The 18,226-nt window shown below is 43.1% G+C and overlaps 1 protein-coding gene across 3 annotated transcripts in view; it reads right to left on the bottom strand.

The window, feature by feature from the left end:
* The window catches only part of SIDL (SIDL trafficking protein particle complex subunit 10), a 103,215-nt gene that overhangs the window by 48,088 nt on the left and 36,901 nt on the right, over nt 1-18,226 (bottom strand). For all 3 annotated transcript variants that reach the window (XM_055066404.2, XM_055066405.2, XM_050171137.3), the window contains 6 exons: nt 15,916-16,027; nt 15,296-15,474; nt 13,539-13,613; nt 11,190-11,453; nt 7,984-8,092; nt 2,792-2,868 (listed from right to left, as the gene is read on the bottom strand). In XM_055066404.2, coding sequence (XP_054922379.1) covers nt 2,792-2,868; nt 7,984-8,092; nt 11,190-11,453; nt 13,539-13,613; nt 15,296-15,474; nt 15,916-16,027 — 816 coding nt within the window. The remainder of the gene's footprint in view (nt 1-2,791; nt 2,869-7,983; nt 8,093-11,189; nt 11,454-13,538; nt 13,614-15,295; nt 15,475-15,915; nt 16,028-18,226) is intronic.

Genomic DNA, 18,226 nt, shown 5'->3' with positions numbered 1-18,226 from the left:
TGACACCCTGTTCCACTGCTACTGTGATATGCAAGAGTGGCAACATCTGGGGGCACATTCTAAATATAGTGCCTTGTGAAAAAGTTAAGAGGAAGCAGGCGCAGGTAAAGCTAGTGGTGCCGCTATGCTCCACACCACGCAGCAATGAATGGTCAATAAAGAGTTCAGGTAGCCGTAATTATCTGTTGTGGATCATCAGCATGACAAAAAAAAAAAAGAGTTTGCACAAAAAGTGCCATTAAAAGCTGCTCGCTGCAAAATTTTTGTATTAGGTATAATTTGTGAAGATAGGGTAGTATGCAATTATCAGCTGCTAGTTGTACTACGGTCGAAACCCGCGATAACAAAATCCCGCAACAACGAAACATTTTCATATCCCCGGCGAACACCCATAAGGTTCAATGCATTTCGCACCTCTTGGCAACGAAATGTTGCTGTACTGCAATCCTGCATCAACAAAATTTGCCGGAACGGAACTCCGCATATTACCTACTCGCGTAAGGCTAGCAGGCTCCAAGATGTGCTCAAATGCGATTGTCTTGCACTAAAATTGCGTAAAATATCGCCCTATTACACTTGTGTGGGCGCCGCCATTTTTGTTTACAAGAACAACAAAGCCCTGGAAGCGATCAGTGCGCTGGAAACAAGTCATGGCTGCCATCTTGTTTGCTGATTGTCCGTTTGAAGCGGCACGCATGTTGCTACTGATATGTGATGACGGTTTTTGCACACCTACGAGGCAAGATCATAGATCGTTTTTCGAAATGTGCGTTCAGTTTGCGTTCCCCACGGCTGACTACTCGGTGAGGCCTATGGGCCAATCGCGTGAGGCGAAATTGAACGCAAATTGAACGTGCGTTTCGAACAACAATCGCCGATCGCGGCAGTGCACTGAATAATGTGCGCCTCGGTGAGAAAAATGCAGTAAGAATAAGGAAATCCATGTCCCACCGACACGGAATCGTTTATGGTGCTTGGGATGGCGGTCGCAGCATATGGAGGGTCACGCATCGGGCCATGATTGAGCAATCATCTGGGAATACAAATCCCTTGCTTCAAGAACGCTGGTTTTGGTGCCATCTGACAGGCATCGCATGCGGATTCGGCGCCGGACGTAGATTTGCGTGAAAGGGACATTATCTCGATCGTTTACCTTCGGGTACACGAGATGCGATCACTTTTGCGCTCGGTACCGGACGTGTCGATGCCTATGGGCAACAGCGTGCGCTGCATAAATGCTGCTGCATGCGCTGTTGCTCTGCGTACGGTGCCGAGTTGTGCAAAATTTCGCCAAAGTGATCGCATCTCTGAAAGCAATCGACTGAGAAAACTGCGCCATGGCACTACCGCCACTGCTGGTCGACGCATGCGGCGCACTTTGTACTGTCGGCAATGCTGTTCTGTATCCTCGAGCAAAGCTTGCCAAAGTAGGCTAACGAAATTTTGACAGTGAAGTTTTGCTCTGCGATGCATTACCTATCTGTGCTGTCTCTTTTCGCAACAACGAAATTCTTGTGAAAGCGAATTTTTTTTTTCGTTTCCCGCCGATTTCGTTATTGCGAGGCTCAACTGTAATATAATATGCCTGAAGTGAGCGATGGGTTGAGGTACGCAAATTTGACATTGGTCGTGTGTGAGAACATATTATGGTTTCAAATCTAGCTTCTGCAGTGCTCCACGATACAGACACCATCAAGTAATTTAAAAGGTAATCTCCACCCTTAATCATGTCATTGCACACCTATCACGTGGTGCTGATCACGGCACCAGAAATAATGTCACTTGTCATGTGACAGTAAAATTCTACGACTGTCACTTTACTGTAAACATTGCAAAAAGAAGAAAGAAAAGAAAACATCGAACAAGATATTGATAAATATTGGTGAAACTTACTGCATATCCAATGGCTTTGACTGCTGAGATGGTATCAAGGGACTATAATAGCTGTTTTTTCCAAATGAATCAGAATTTGGCCAGAACTGCTTTTTTTCCAGCTTCTTTACACTGTTTACATTGTTACTGTTTATTTACATGACTAAGCTGGATTACGTAGGTTTTGCACAAGGTTGCTGAGCTTTGAGAAGGACTAATACAAGTATAATCAACGACCAATTTTCAGATAGCTGATTTTTCGAACCTGCTCGATTATGTGGATTACGCAGCACTCTCGCCTTCTCCACTAAACTAATTTATAACAGCAAACAATGTTCTAGACGCAGTATGCGGTCTCAATAGATTTTTCAAACATGTTCACTCTGCCTGAGGACACATGACCCATGTGTTATGAACCATGAACAAAGTTGGTGCAATTCAGGTTGTTCCCTGTACCCTTGCCTTGCCTTCATTGGTGCAGCAGTTTCCCAGCTTTACAAGTGTTATGAAACCACTACGTATAGATAAACTGTAGACTCGGCAACTAACTGTAACTTCAGTTGCCAACCCCGGCAAAGGAGCATTTGTGGGACCTAGTGGCCTTGCCCTAGGTAGTGGCAGGCAGCCAGCTACTGTGGGAAGCTTGCTGCTAATACATTTTCACAAACATTGGTGATCACGAGTGAGATTACGTGTAAGGTTTTGACTAACGGTCGCATTAGAAGTGGCATTTGGCTCTGAGGATGACCAGCCAGTGCCCGGTGCAAGCGTGCCTACATTCTGCGTGCTCACTGGATGGGAAAAGAGTAAATTCGCATGCAGCCAGAAAGCTTCGCAGCAACCTTGCGCAGAACACAAACAGCGTTAACTGTCAGCAGCATACGGCCATAAGGCGGCATATGGCTGAGGAGCTACCCACCAGGTAGTGTTTGAGAAAGGATTCCTTGGAAGAGAGTGCCTCCCTCAGCTGGCTGTGTGGAGACTGGCTGTCCAACTCTGCGTATAGAAATATAGAACCAGAACACAATGAAGCTGATAACGAGGATTACTGTTTGGAGTGTCGGTGCAATGAATGGCACTTCCTCTCAAGTTAGAGAACCAACATGGCTTAGGCTTAATGACTAAATAAAAGCATTGCGTAAAAATTTCCTGTTACTGCAGTCCACTTCTTCATTGTTTCTGTTACGTACGATGCCCCAAATTACCATGTTTTCATGCACACAACGTGCCCTACATACAGGCTGCTTCGCCCATTAGGCCCCCCAAAGAAAGAAGATACCACCTTTACCGAAACCTTAGTGCATATGAAATGTGCAAATAAGAATAACCATATACAGCAATACTAAAGTATTTAAATAGGCAACCTTACATGTTGGCACTAAGCCAAAAACAATTTTGTTATGTTTGTTCAGTCATTCCCTCTCTAAATGCTGCAATATGTTGTAGCGAAGCGTGGCTTTAAGTGCAGGCCAAGTTTGCATTACACTAATTCACACCTTCCCTCATTTATGAGGTTTGATTTTGTAGTGTGGGCAGTATGTGCAAACACAGGATACAATGGAATTTTGATGATACAAATCTCTCGGGATGGTGAAAAAGTTTCTATATTATCTGAGATTCATATCACCCAAAAACGTAAAGAATCGGGAAATTGGCAATGAAATGGCTGACTTGCTCAAAATTTCTTATCTTTTATTATTTATTTTTCACTATCTTAAGACCTTTCTTTATCTCATGGCGAAACATTTCAAAGCAATGCGCAGCAGAATTCGAGAAAATTGGACTTCTTTAGTGCGTTGTTTTCAAAATCAGGAAGAAAATCGCCCTTGGGTAGGTGCTATCACACAGATAATCGCGTGAGCCCAGCTTTCCATTGACGCAGCGCTGGCATCTTGGTATCGCTGTAAACACGAGATAAAATATTCTGATAGCCGCAGCACTGTATTTTTCCATGCAGAAGTAAAAGCAACAAAAGTGAGCGCGATAAGGAAAAATTAGCGTCGCGGTTCGTTACTGCAGCTCCGAGGCCAACATTTCAATAACTCCCCGGTGATCTCTAGTTTCTTTCATTGCTGCTTCCTATCTGCTGCATGATGGTGATAGGGACATGACTTGCGCAAGATAAAGGAATCTGTTTGCTTTTCTTTGTAGAGGCAAAGCTGCTTCGTAACATGCACCGAAGAAGTGATAAGGCTACCCATGGATGCCAACACCACTGATCTTGCTGGCACAGCAAGAATGGGTCTTGTGTGATTGCCGGGCTCCTGATAAAGTTACAAGGCATTTGAATACAGCTGACAAGGTGCATGATACTGCACAAAGCAAAAGCTTCCTTTTATTTTTGGGGGGAAGGGGGAGACGTGCAAGGTTGGTGTCATGGTGGAGTGACATAGATCGTCCTGGTACCAGGAATGTGGCCAGCACATCAGCGTAGCCACTATGCTGGCCTGGTACTACTCGGCATGCCGGTGCCTCCTCACCAGCTCCGCCAGGGCTCGTGCGACAGCTTATTTGTTTGCATCACCCGCCGCAGCGTGAAAGGCGGTTTGCAACATTTTAAATTTAACAGATTGTAAGGACTTGGGTTGGGACTTTTAAAAAATTCATATCATCCAGAAATTCATATCAGGCTTGGTCGTATCAGAGATTCTACTGTACTATTTGTTATTTGCCAAATCTGAACCGACTCAGTTTTATGGATGCAGGGCAAGTTAATCAGGCACGCCTCTATCTTGTGCATGTAATTACATAGATTTTCATAATTAAATGCCTTGTATATCTTCATTCACTGCTGAACAAGAAAGCTTGCCATCTAGCACACATTAAGCTGCTTTCACAGTGCCACTTACATGCCATGGTGGATGGCGAGCAGCACAAGAATTATTAAAGCTAGCCCGCAAAACGACCTCGTCAGGGTGTTTGTTTGTTTGTTTGTGTATGTGCGTGCGTGCATGCGTGTGTGCTGTTAAACAGACACTAAAGAAGTTTTCACTGTTTGACTAAATGTTTCAGAAAACCTGAATTGTGAATCTGTACATCATGCTTCACAGATTTCAAGCTAGCTTAAACACATATTTCAAAAAATGCCCCCTCATAATGTGGAATAACCACTTACGAAGGAGAAAATATCAGCATGCTACCAATTATGGGCTATATAATGGCGGTCAAAAGTTGAAACCTAAGAGTCAAAAGAGGATACAGAGGTTAACATTTGGACAAAATTATTTGCTTTACAATATCAGCTTTTTTCTTTTCTTCTCGTCATTTTTGATTGATGAACATACTAGAGGTCATCCAACAGTCCTCTGTGAGCCACCTGTTGTGCGACTACACAAACTGCAACCAGAGATGATGCTGCTCATAATAAGGCATAAAATAACATTATAAAACAAGCACTACATTTTTTAACCAGCACAAAGCTTCTACCCCAAAGCTTCTTTTTCAGTAGCTACATTATCATCCCAGGTGATGTTTCACACTTGAGCATTGTTGGGTACAAAAATCTAGTGACTCCCATGGTGTTGCAGGCTGTTTCTGTTGCAACAAAATTTGCTACTAGAGAGAATTTTCGATTAACCTTCAGCAACACCCCTATCCCATTGTTAACAAAGTAAAAAAGACCTCTAATAGCAGAATTGTTCAGTTTTACTGGAGTTTTTAAGGTACTACATAATTTTCCCATTACATAAATAACGACCTAAACAAGTGTTGAAGTCTACTCCTCAGGGCTTTGTGAATAAGGTATAATACGTAAGCTCCACAATAAGAGATATTTATCGCAAGCCTAGATTTTTATCCTAGTATAGAGCGCAAAACAGTTTTGTAATAGCTGTAAGAAGCCTAATACGTATGCACAAGCACAATTCCATTGAACAATATGTGGGTGTCACATTGGCGCAAGACAACCCAATTTCAGTTCTGCTGCCCCACACACCTAGTGCAGACCAAAATGCATCACTGTGCTGTCAGCTGGTGAAACAAGCCAAGCAGGGCTTTGGCCACTGGCAGGGCCTGGCTTCCACTGGCACTTTTATCATAAGCTCCCCAAAAGACAACACTCTCATCTTTAACATAATCTGTAGTATGCTTTATCAATTATCATGCCAGTGTGCATCGTGTAACAAGTCACTGATGAGACACCCTCCTTTGCCAAACAACTATTCATTTGTGCCTGTGTTTATGGAACTCATGGTAACTTGTGAAAGGTTGAAAGAATCTGACAACACAACAAAGGTCTTTAAAGCAATCATGTCTAGAGGCAAAAGCTAATGCACAAAATGTGTGACATGAACCGTGCATGCCACCCATTCTTCAAGTGTTTAATGTCATTAATTTACCAACATGCACAGTATCCCGGACAGCAAGCAGTGACTCCTGCAATGCCCAGATACATGCGGTTACTGGAAGAACAAAATAGCTCACGGAAGCAGTCAATGCTAGCATCTGCAACTAAAAGTTGTTCATGTGGTCTCATGTTTGGTTCGCCATTGTTTTCTTTACTTGTTTCACCACAATGAAGTGTTTCACTACAAGAATATTTTTCATATTTTCCGCAATTCGCCTTGAGGTAGGTCACATTTGACTAGAGTTACAACATAGTCAAAGAAAACTAGCACTTTTAATTCCAATTTCCTAGTACTTCTTTCTCATTTCTCGTAATTCTCATTTCCTAGCACATGCTTTTTGCTAATACGTACACACATCTTAGGAGAGCTTTCGTTACTTTGATGGTACCTGTTCACAGACATTAGCACAATGTTGCTGCTCACTGCAATAAACTTTGAAAAAAGTTCAATTGCTCTGCAGAGAAGGAAATGAACTATAAGCTAATGAACTTTGCAGGATTCTGTGCTGTGAGCAGTAACAGTAATGCTACTGAACCCAAGCCATTTCAGACCAGCCAAAAATGCATTTTGGTGCCATAAAAAGTAAAGTGTACTTTTGGAACATATCTATGAGAGAAATTGCAAACCATATTTACAAACGGCTTTTACAGTGGGCAAGCCATGTGAAAGCAGTAAGTGGTCGCTGGTTCATAACCCCAATCCAAACACTAAAAATGACACACGCTCTTCATCGCGGTTTTTACTATGGACTGCAATGGAGCAGTGGTGTCCTAAGATACACTTAAAAAGCATTTCAGTGGCCTAGAAAAGCATGGAAGCACTTGGACAGGCTACAAGCAGATTTCGAAGGCATTTTGAGAACCTTCAGCATAGTGTTTTGCTATAAATGCATTAACGTAGCCCGCCATCACGTCGGCCAGCAGTAAATTTTTGCCATGGCCATAAGACATAGCCAGGCCTAACCAGTGCCACTTTGTCAGTATCCAGCAGCAAAAGTTGCTTTCAGTGCAGAGTCGACCAAAATCTTAGTAGTAGCCATACAGCATTCTTTAAGCTGTGAAATTACCTCATAAACGTATGCAGGGGATAAGTGACAAATCGAACATGGCAACTTTGTTCTCAACCACCATGCCTGCGAAATTGTGCGCATTATGTTCGAAAAATCGAGTGAGATACAGTGTCCAAAACTTCGGTCACCATGTTAACATTAATCATACAGGAGTGCGGCACCTGGCTCGGCGTCAGCACGCTCGCTCACTGCCACATGAAAACTGACGCTGTCTCGTTACCTAAGCAACCCACACACAGTGGGGAGGAAGGTGTTGCAAATAAATAACAGCCCAAGGAAGAAACACCGATACCATCTTTGCTCAATTATAGGCGCTTGGCTCGATCCACCGTGAAGTTAATGCAGCCCTTGGTCTACGCCATGCCACTTTCGATGGTGCGGAGAAACGGAGCTTGAGGATTTTGTTCCATTTTTGAAAGCCCAAACAAACTTTTCGGCACAAGGTGGGCACAGCTTTCTCATATTTTGCTGAAATGTAGCAGGATGTGGTAGGGTTCGCCTCTCGGTGAAATTCGTGAATTTTATAATTTGTCAATGGCAATTGGCACAGTGGTAGCATCCCCATGATAATCGCCCACGCACAGAGTGTTCTACTGAACAAAAACAGACTCAAAACGTTGATTATCCTGCGACTCACAGCAAGAGGAAGTGACAGAGGGATCTCAGTTGGGAGAAGGCGAGTTGCCTGACACTCACCGGCTTCCAACGACTGCATGCCCGAAAGAAGTGTGATCACCATGAGCAGCTGCTCGGAAGTGGACTCCCTGCCAGGCATCAGGCCACACAGCTCACCCAACTGCTTGAGCTGAAGGTGACAGAGAGAGCTCGTGAAAAAAGCAGCCAGCCTCACCTGGACTGCTGGCAGAGTATGTTATACCCCTGTCCCACGGGCAAACTTAAGTGCACTTTGAGCGAGTGCGCTTCGCTGCTAGTGTCATTCACAGGCTGCCACATGGAACGCTTAGTGACACTTACTGCAGAGCGCACTAGTCGGCGAGTGTGTTCGGCGAACACACTTCATGGCGGCGAAGTGTGTAGCCTTGTTAGCAATGAGTAAAAATAAGGAAAGTAATATTGAAAGCAGAGTCAGAAGTAATTTTTAATAAAATGTTTTTTAATTGCTAATGTTACAAGGTAATAAAATGTGCCACGTTGCAAAAAAAAATCTACTCTCACTCTCAGGTTGTTTACAGCCACGCCGGGTAATGGCCACGCAATTGTCTGGGGGAATGCATCATTTAGGCCTTAGAGTTTCCTACAATAGTTACTAAAGGGAACTCTGGTACTGCAATCGTTCAGCCACCATGGGAATGATGGGACGCACATGGCTCTATCTGATCTTCGTGCTTGTGGATACAAACATTCTTGTGGCTTTGTTTATTACGCTTTATATGCCTTCACTGTTGCAAATTTCAGAGCAATCTATACTTTTCGTAGTGCAGAAGGCGCTAAGGAGCATGCACAATCACTACTAATTACAACGGCTCAACTTGACGAGGTGGCCAAATCGAAACACACTAAGCATCTCATAAAGGCATTTAATGTCGTTTGTCGACGCATGCATCCGTGGAATAATGGTTTCAGTATTGGGCATCTGTGCTACAGGTTCTGTGTTCACATCCTGGCGTCGAACAATTTTAATCATGTTTATTTAATTATTTATTATGCATTGCTTTGTTGAACATGACAAGTTTACAAAGTCACGAAGCCGTTTGAAGCCAGAAAGATGAAGTTTAGGCAAATCCATGTACTTCCCATAATTCCCATGCTGGTCAACCGCTCCCACTGCAGCTCCCGTAGACACTAGCGCCAGAGTTCCCTCCAGTGATTATTGTATGAAACTTCATGGTTCATGGTTGTCTTGTCTTGGCTCTTGATGATTAACCTTGCTATTGAGGTTGCAATGAATTACTTCACTTGCACTTAAGTTGATTGTAAATTCTGCTTCTAATAATAACAAACTGTTTTTGTGCATACATTTTTAAGTTAACAAATATATGCTCTGCCTTCTGACTCCAGATTGTCATCGCCATGAATTTGAAAGAGCACTTTTCTTTCTCATGTAGCAGTGCCCTGCCAAAATGACACTCAGTGCGCTGAAGTGCACTGCGGTTTGCCTGTGTGACAGGGGTATTAGCCGGGATGCACCGAAAAAGCAACACATACAAGGTGATGAGAATTCAGAGAACATGGCACTCATTTTGTAAGTAAACTAAACACTTGTATCAGTTGACATCTCCCAGGCTTAGCAGCGCTTTGCCCATAAAGGGGCTCATATTACTACATGCTATATATTAACTTCGGTGCATATGCACCTTAAGTGTGCATAAGCTTTAACGTATGCCAGTAACCCCCAGTAACATCTCATAAGCCCTGAAACAGTAGGGTGTCTGTGGGACTATTTTTGTGAGCAAGCAACCGTATTTTTGTGCACACAATGCTCGCCAAGAATTCAAAATATTTAACAGTAACACCGGTGTGCGAGTAATATGCAAATGTTGCCTTGAGGTGTTTTTTGACAGCAGCGCAGTGTGCGCTGCTGCATTTAGTAGTTAGCGAAGTGCATGCAGCAATAGCAATAGTGCATGGGTTACCAGTGAACTAGAATTCGGACCACAGTGAGCTGCCCTCAGCGACTGTCTACAGCTCAGCAGAAGCTGAAGATTATCAGTATCATCAAAAGGGGGAGGGGGGGGGGAGCTGCTGGCCAAAGAAATAACGTGAACGAGTCATGCGTCCAAGAATGAAGGCTGTATTTGTAAAGACGTGAGCATTGTTGTATGCAGTTATTTCCGCAACTTATAAACAGGGTTCCTCGGGGAGGGGGGTCTGCTGTAATTGTGGGTGTGGGTTATATGTGGTAGTGGGTTATACGTGGAAAGATATGGTAAACACTGGCACTCATTGCCTTCTTCGGCATATTCACCCATAACGTCGCCAATAACACACTACATATTAACACCTGTGTGTGATGGACATTAGGTGTATTTAATACACCTAATTTAATACATTAAAATAACTCCTCTAAAACACCTCGTAAACCCTGAAACAGTAGGAGTTCACAGGAGAATGCGGTTCACAGGAAGATGGAGACAAAGTTATTGACAGTGGCTGAACAAGGGAAGCCACAATCTGGAGCTAATACATTGAAAAGGGGAATTTAAGAGACATTAAAGATATACACTAAATAAGTTTACACTGATAAGGTAATCATTCAAAACCCATATTTTCATTACTTCATGATGATAGGTTGCTTATCAGAAGAGAAAACGAAGGTAAAAGTTTCATTTATGGATTTCGTACCGAAATTCTAGAACCAGTAAGTCAGTGTGATGTCATGAATTTCAAAGTATCTTTCCGTATTCGGGCTATAGTAGCTTAGTGGAAATTTTTGAAACTTGTTCAGTTTTAGACAGTTTTAGAATACAATGTGGTCCACGTTTACCGACAAAACTTACTTAGGCATCAGAAAATGTGAAAATCTATGACGTCATGCCTAGCTAATGCGGGAACTTCACGGAGGCGTTGCCATCCATCTTGCGATCTTGCACCTTTCCTGGCTTACTGAACCTTTTCTCAATGTAAAAGTGACTTCTTTTTTTACTGTTGTAGGGTAATTTAGTGATACAGTGCAAATCATTTTTCTCTTTAGTGTACCATTAACTTTCTCATTCTTGCCTACACGAAGACTAAACTATGGTACTGAAGGGCAAACAAAGACACACACTGTGATTGAGACATAGCAGGTGGTTCAATACCGCGAATATATACCAGTAAGCCCAGCTGTCCGCCCTTCTGAAGACTTCTTCCCTTAACGAAATGTCAGTTCCAACCAGAGGCACCCCATGACCAACCACTGTTGATGACTAAAACAGTAAGGTACCACAGAGTGCAGTACCCACCTTTTCTCTGGCATAAGACCAGAGCCCCACAGTGTGTAGGGAGTACGCCGCACCATTCACCATCGTAGATTGCTGCTGCTGCTGTGGTTGTTGCTGCGGTTGCTGTGGTTGCTGCTGTGGCTGTTTCTCCCCTCGCCGCGACAGAGGCGGTGTAGCATTGGCAGGTGCCACTTCTTCTGTTGGGCCGTCACCCTCGCACGCAGACAGCACCTCCAGGCAGCTGGTGAACACCCAGCAGGCCACTGCCCCTGGCGGTGTAGTCACCTAGGAACAGTGACAGGGCAAGACGCGGTTTGGCACACATTTTTGTTTTACTGCAGACAGGCTGCATATACAGTCGCCGACTGACAGTGCGGACTCAACAAGAACCACCAAAAAGTCCAATAATCGCAAGTCTGAAATATTGATTTTACCAGGAAATAAAGTAACTTTATTTCACAAGTGGCCGAAAAAGCTGGTCAATGGATTGCTGCACACACATACACTTTCCTGTGACCTGGTCAGTCCGTATTTCGAACACTGTCATGTTGCTGCTACAGGTACATGAAAGTATGGTCAACGCATTCACAAAATCTCCATCCCCTGGTAACCATAACACAAGTTAACCACACACTGCTGTGATAGCCATATGATCGCGGGTTTCGTTGTGACAGCTATCGTACCCCCCCCCCCCCCCTCCTGACACTTCCCACACTTAATCACCGCCCTCCTCGGCGCAGACTTCGAGGGCAGATATGGCACCATTTGAAACTGCTGGTGATATTGACCAAGAAAAATTCCCAATAGTAATCAAAGAAGTTTCCCCATGGCCATGCAACTATTTGAAACATCAATCAACAAATCTAGATGCGTGAAACTCGCATGACAAACTGCAGATGCAGCCTTTAGAACTTAGCTATATTCTAGGCACGATGACTTTGCTTATTTGGCAGCTTGGCCTCACTTGTCCCGTGCTTTAGGCTTGGCTGATACGACTAAATCGACTAGGCTTCACTAGCTTCGGCTTCGAGAAGGTGCTGGAAACATGGCCCATGACTATGCCCACAGCGTATAAAAAAAAATATTGCTCTTTCTGCTTGGCTTGGTAGCCCAGCCCCATTAGCACACAAGTTGTGTAGGCCACGTCCACATTATTGAATAGAGTGCTGTACGATGTCCGAAAGTTCAGTCATCCTTATGCATTAAAGGGACACTACAGGCAAATACTAAGTCGATGTGGACAGTTTAAATACCATTCCAGAAACCTCGCAATGCTTGTTTCGCGCCAAGAAAAAACTTAGCTATGAGGAAATTGCATCTGACGGGTCCGAATACTTTTTTCGAAATTCAAATCTCTTGCCACCCACCAACCTGGGGAGTGGTGACGTTGCCTACACCATCACCACCCTCTGCTGCCGTCGGTGAGTAAAATGGCGCCCAACAGACAGCGGTACCGAGCCAAGTGGTGGATTCGCAGCTGCAGCTGCTTTTTGGTCAAGTGGCATAGACCATTTGGGCATCCCACGACATCACATGGAAGTTGAACTCTCTGCTACTTGCAGTTTGTGCGAGTTTCGCGAGCCAGAAAAACCAGCGCAACAGTACGTGATCAGGTAAGTACTTAAACGTGAAAGCGTGGACGGCGCAGAGTCGAGTGAAAACGAAACCTATCAACCACCCGCGTCATTGTCAACGGTAATTTCAATTAGTTCTTTTTTCTAAAAAATGAAATAGAACTGGACAAGTAGCATTTTATTTCGTGGTATAATACAACAAAAGGATGTTTTTTGCAACAAATGGTTGAGTACTAGTGACAGAATTTAACTGGGGAGTGCCTTCGCCATCAGGCTAGTACTTGATTGTCCTGGGGGAGTCTCTAAACATGTCCTGCATCTACCTCAATTTCTCGATTATTAAGGCTCAGTTCGCAATAATATTGACGCCTTAGAGATTCTCGAGCACTAACCTATCGCTTTAGCCTGACTTAATATTTGCCTTTAGTGTCCCTTTAAGTCTATAGGGCCAGTGGTGGTGCAGCGAAGCCGCCCGAATAATCGAGCATGTCTGATATTCCGGTGTCTGATTTGCCAGTGTGGGAGTGAACATGCAGAGACAAGAAGAGTACTGGAGCATGTCAAATGTTTTTGCAATGACACAGTAACAAGAAATGTATAGGTACACCACAAGTGATGTTCAGGCAATGTATACCATTGTTTGTATATCACTGAAACCGATGCCCATTATAGGTGGATGCAATGTACAGCCAACATCAGCACTTTATGGACCACAGGATAAAAAAAAACATTGCATTTCAAAGCTGCTTATAACTGTACTGTTCTCAATGTAGCATGCCCACAAAGAAAGTCTCACCTCCAGAATGGCCAGTTCATGGACGGTGTTGTGTAGGAACGAGAGCGTGCGTGATGCCATCTCGGATGCCCGGTTCTGGAAATAAGAATACACGCTAAGCCACATAACACAAGTACTAAAGTATGCATACTGCAACTGAGGTCATCCTTATTCAGAAACAGTGGAAGAAAGGACAACTCGGTTCGTTTGGAGTCACCTAATAAAAAAAAAGTTTTGCATTTGCTTTTGTGTGCCACTGCCTGCAAACATTATCTAAAACTCTGCTGCTGAAAATTTTCAGTGAAATATGAATATATTTTTTTCCAGCACCCTTAGTATGGTAGGAAAACAAGAGAAGCACACACTACTAATTTACTTATCCCACCAAGTTCTGCTGGAGAATTTACAAGTAAATGCTTCACAATTGCTGCCTCAGTTGAAAGCACTGTTCGTTTTCCACAGTCCTGAAGTGCATGTCACAAGTGTATTTGCTACAAGCTATAGCAAAATTTGGAGCCAGTGTGCTGCAATGAAAATCTAAAGGACACAAGCTGAATTTTTGTATGTGGCATTCAAGATTTCAATGTTTACAGCATACCTAAGTGGGAAGTTTTGGACTTTCCATTAGTTGTAGGTTTTACCCATTAATGCTGCATGCTTATAGTCAAAACAGCATCAGACATGTTTCAACTGCTCATTACTAATGAATCTCTTCTCATCAGCCATTTAGACTCCTCTGTTAGCCTGAAGGTAACAGAACTAAACAACGAACCAATTTAGCTGGCTCAAAACACATTGAAAACAAGAAGGAACAAACAAATCTCAAATTTATTCATTTTAATGGAAATTTTCAATTCTCTTTGAATTTGTATTATTGAGAGCCAAACGGTACCTCGTGCCCATGAGAATCATACCATGTTCCCTATCGGTGTATGACAAGAGCCACACAATGAGCACAAACACTAAAGGCCCCTCAAATTAAATTGTGATTGAAAGGATTTGCAGTAGAACGTACAGATCTCTCTAGCACACAGTGCCACTGGCATAAATGCTCCTGCTCATCAATAACCACTTCATGTGCATGTTGACGAAGTTTCACTGGCAACGTGCAGATAATATGCACCTTGGCAAAGCCTCTAATTTTGGTACGGAACAATAATGTAACGCCATCTAGCATGCACTCAATGAATGTCAACCGTTCCTTCTAAGATTTAAATGAACAGCTTTGAGTCTTTTCCCCACATTTATTATCAATTCACTTTCTGTGTGGTCGCACATGTGACACACAAGAGGCTTCAGACAAGATGAAACGAACCAGTACAAACACCAAGTAACACTTAGGCAAATCATAAATGCTACAACATTGTGACACAACAGCAAAAGAAGAAGCAGGTTAGTTAGCTAGACATTGTCATGTTAATTAATTATGGGGTTTTACGTGCCAAAACCACTTTCTGATTATGAGGCACACTGTAGTGGAGGACTCTGGAAATTTCGGCCACTTGGGGTTCTTTAACGTGCACCTAAATCTAAGTATACGGGTGTTTTCGCATTTCGCCCCCATCGAAATGCGGCCACTGTGGCCGGGATTCGATCCCGCGACCTTGTGCTCAGCAGCCTAACACCATAGCCACTGAGCAACCACGGCGGGTAGACATTGTCATGTTGGTTAGCCTACATGTGGGAAGGGGAATAGGGGGTGAAACATGATGAGACGAGGCAAAGAGTTTGGGCAGATTGCATGTACTAACTACGCAAAGCACAGTGACGATCAGTACCTGTAGGCGAAGTAGGGCACACTGCCGGGAGAAGAGGTAGTTGCGCAGCTGCAGCAGGGAACCCTTTCTGTGCAGCAGAAGCTGCCGTTCAGGGCTGTGTGCAGGGTCCACGCCGAGCTGCAGCCCTCCCCAAGCCTCGCAGCCCAGTTGTGCAAGCTGGCACAGCCACTCGGGCATCTCTGCAGCACAGGCAAGAGGCAATGCGCTTTGCACCCCAATTCAGGGTTACCAGCTTGGCTGCTCTGCAACAAGCTACTTTTGGTGCAACAAAATCTTATTATCATATGAGTTATTGCATCACGGGTGGCAATGAGGAATCCAAACATGTGGGAAACACCACCACACATGAAATATAAGGGGGGCTAGTAATGAGCTTCCACTTGGTGTTCTAATCAAAGAATGTTATTGGTTTTTCTATCATGCCTGGAAATTACCAGTAGCTATTCCAACCTTTTCATGCTTTTTCACACCCATACTTTTTTCCATGCTTTTTTTTTTTGCACTGCCCTCAGTTGCATCACCTACAGTTTGGCTAGTCTGCGTGACCAATAATTCCAAGCTGGCCCACATTTGTCTAACGCCACAAGAGACCAGGAAAAGAAAAAAAGAAAGACACTGACCTCCACTGGCCGAATTGATGACCACCTGGGTAAACAGGGCATCAAGCTCATCGTACTGCACCAGGGCTTCATCATACAGTCCCAATGCCTCTAGCACAAATGCCAGCTCCTCCTAGGAAAGAACCACAATATGGCAGGTGTAGACGAGTGGCGCACTACAGCAGCATGAGAAGTTTACACCTGGTGTGATCAGTTTATTCCATACTGCAACAAACAAATGACTGCAACTGTTACAAAACCATAGTCCTTTTCTTGCACTCAAGCTTCATCACTGCCTCAAAAGACAGCCAAACACTAATATGCAAAACTATACTTATAGAAAGTTTGTTGTTTGGTGCAAATGAAACAAGAAAAGTAAAATGGCGAGTTCAGATTGCCAAAGACTCTCAGGGCAACAAGTACAGCACACTGAATTGATTAACAATGGGCGAACAAGGGACGCCTCAGCCTCGAGCCAATGCTCCAACGAGAGGACTTGCTACACTGGTACAACCTGCTTTCCCAAGCACGACTTGTCTTCATTGTGTGAATGGTTTAAGGAAGTCTGTAAAAATGACCCATATGAAATATAGAGGTTGTAAACAAAAGCAGCTGCTTAGTGACTACTCTCAAGATGGCTTTTTGACATATTTGCCACATTACTTTAGGCTCCTATCAAATAGCAGAACTATGTAACAAACACTGCAATCGAGAAGTGAAACTGAAATTCCCTTTAGAGTTCTTTTAAAAGCACAGCTACTCAAGATAAGTTAAAAAGGACGCACCCCTGCCTGCTTATGAAAAAGAAATTAAACTAGTTTGTTTTGATGAGACACTAAGTTCAAATGCTAGGTCAAGCTAAAGTGATAGGTTGACGCAAGAAGCTACAATATTTTCAAGAGCAAAGCTTTTATAACAAAGATGATAATGTAAATGCAGGACAGGATTGGCACAATCGCTATGAAAATGTGGCAGCAGCTCCCATAATCTAGCCTGCCTCATTTATAATTGCTAGATGCAGTCAGCCCTTGACCCTTAGTCACTGTGCTTTGTTTTGGAGCAACGTGGGTGAAATTCGAGGCGATTTTGCAGCTCTGGCACAACTTGGCACATCAAGTCACAAAGATAGCACATTGAAGCAATTGGCACAGCAGTCCCGTACCTGGCTACAGTGCATACTAAGGAAACCGGCAGTCAACCTAAGCGGTGTGCAAGTAGTGAATAGCAGATTTCGAATTGAGTATTGAATCGAATCAAGGAAAGAAAGAACAAATGTTGAATTTAATATTGAATAGAAGAAAATTTAGCAAGCTTTTATGCTTACAAATTTTAAGCAAAAAAACAGTACTAGGGAGGCTACTCACATTACGTAAAAAGAATTTCGTTAGCTATCAGTAAGTTAGGTACCTATGAATTGACATTGACGCAGTTCATATTTCATTTCATATGAATTTATTGTTTCTAACACATTACAGGTCAGCAGAAGGTGTGGCTAAAGGCAGATAAGACTGCCTAACGATGGCCCTACCACCCATGCACTGTCAAGCAGTAGTGTGAACATTCTATAAGAAATTAAACAGTAGCTAGCAGATGCATTGTACAGGAAAGAAACTTAGTACAGCAAAATTACAGACAATAACACACACACATACACACACACAAACAAAACATTTTTACACAGATTGTAAACAACATGATGCTTGAGGTCACACGTATTCTGTGCAGCTATACAGGACAACAAGTAAGATTTAACATTATTGAAACGAGATATTTACATAGATTATTTCACAATAATTGGAACTTGTGGGTGGTGCTAACTTAAAAAAGTAAGTATTAGTACTTAAGTTGTTTAGTTCCATATTTGGTTCTACAGAGGTAAACTTGAAAGTGGCTACTGTATCTTAGTTTGCACTGCTTGCTACTAGATAAGTATGTGTCTACAAATCCACACCCATTTTTCTGTATTTCACAGTGTATGCATACAGTTAGCCTGAGGTTACATAGCTCATTAACTTTCAGTATTTCATTTTATGAGGAGAACTCTGTTGTGTAATTGAGCCATCCGAGGTTTTTTATGTGGTGGACAGCTTGTTTTCAAAGGACTGTTAGCCTACCTAAGTTTGCTTTGCTTGTGGTGGCTCAGATCAATAGGCAGTAGTATAGATGAGAATGGATGAGTGAATAATACAATTGACATTTTAACGAAGTCAGAACCAGATGCCGGATTTTAGAAAACATGCTGTTAGACCTGGAAACACTAGGATGTACTTTATTTTTGTGAGGAGTCCATTTCAAATTTTCTTCGAAAAGTACTCCTAGAAATTTAAATACA

The sequence above is a fragment of the Dermacentor andersoni genome, chromosome 6 (assembly GCF_023375885.2).
Source record: "Dermacentor andersoni chromosome 6, qqDerAnde1_hic_scaffold, whole genome shotgun sequence".
In the NCBI taxonomy this organism is placed as follows: domain Eukaryota; kingdom Metazoa; phylum Arthropoda; class Arachnida; order Ixodida; family Ixodidae; genus Dermacentor; species Dermacentor andersoni.
The sequence above is the reverse complement of the archived record's forward strand: the minus strand, read 5'-3'. Positions and strand labels throughout refer to the sequence as shown.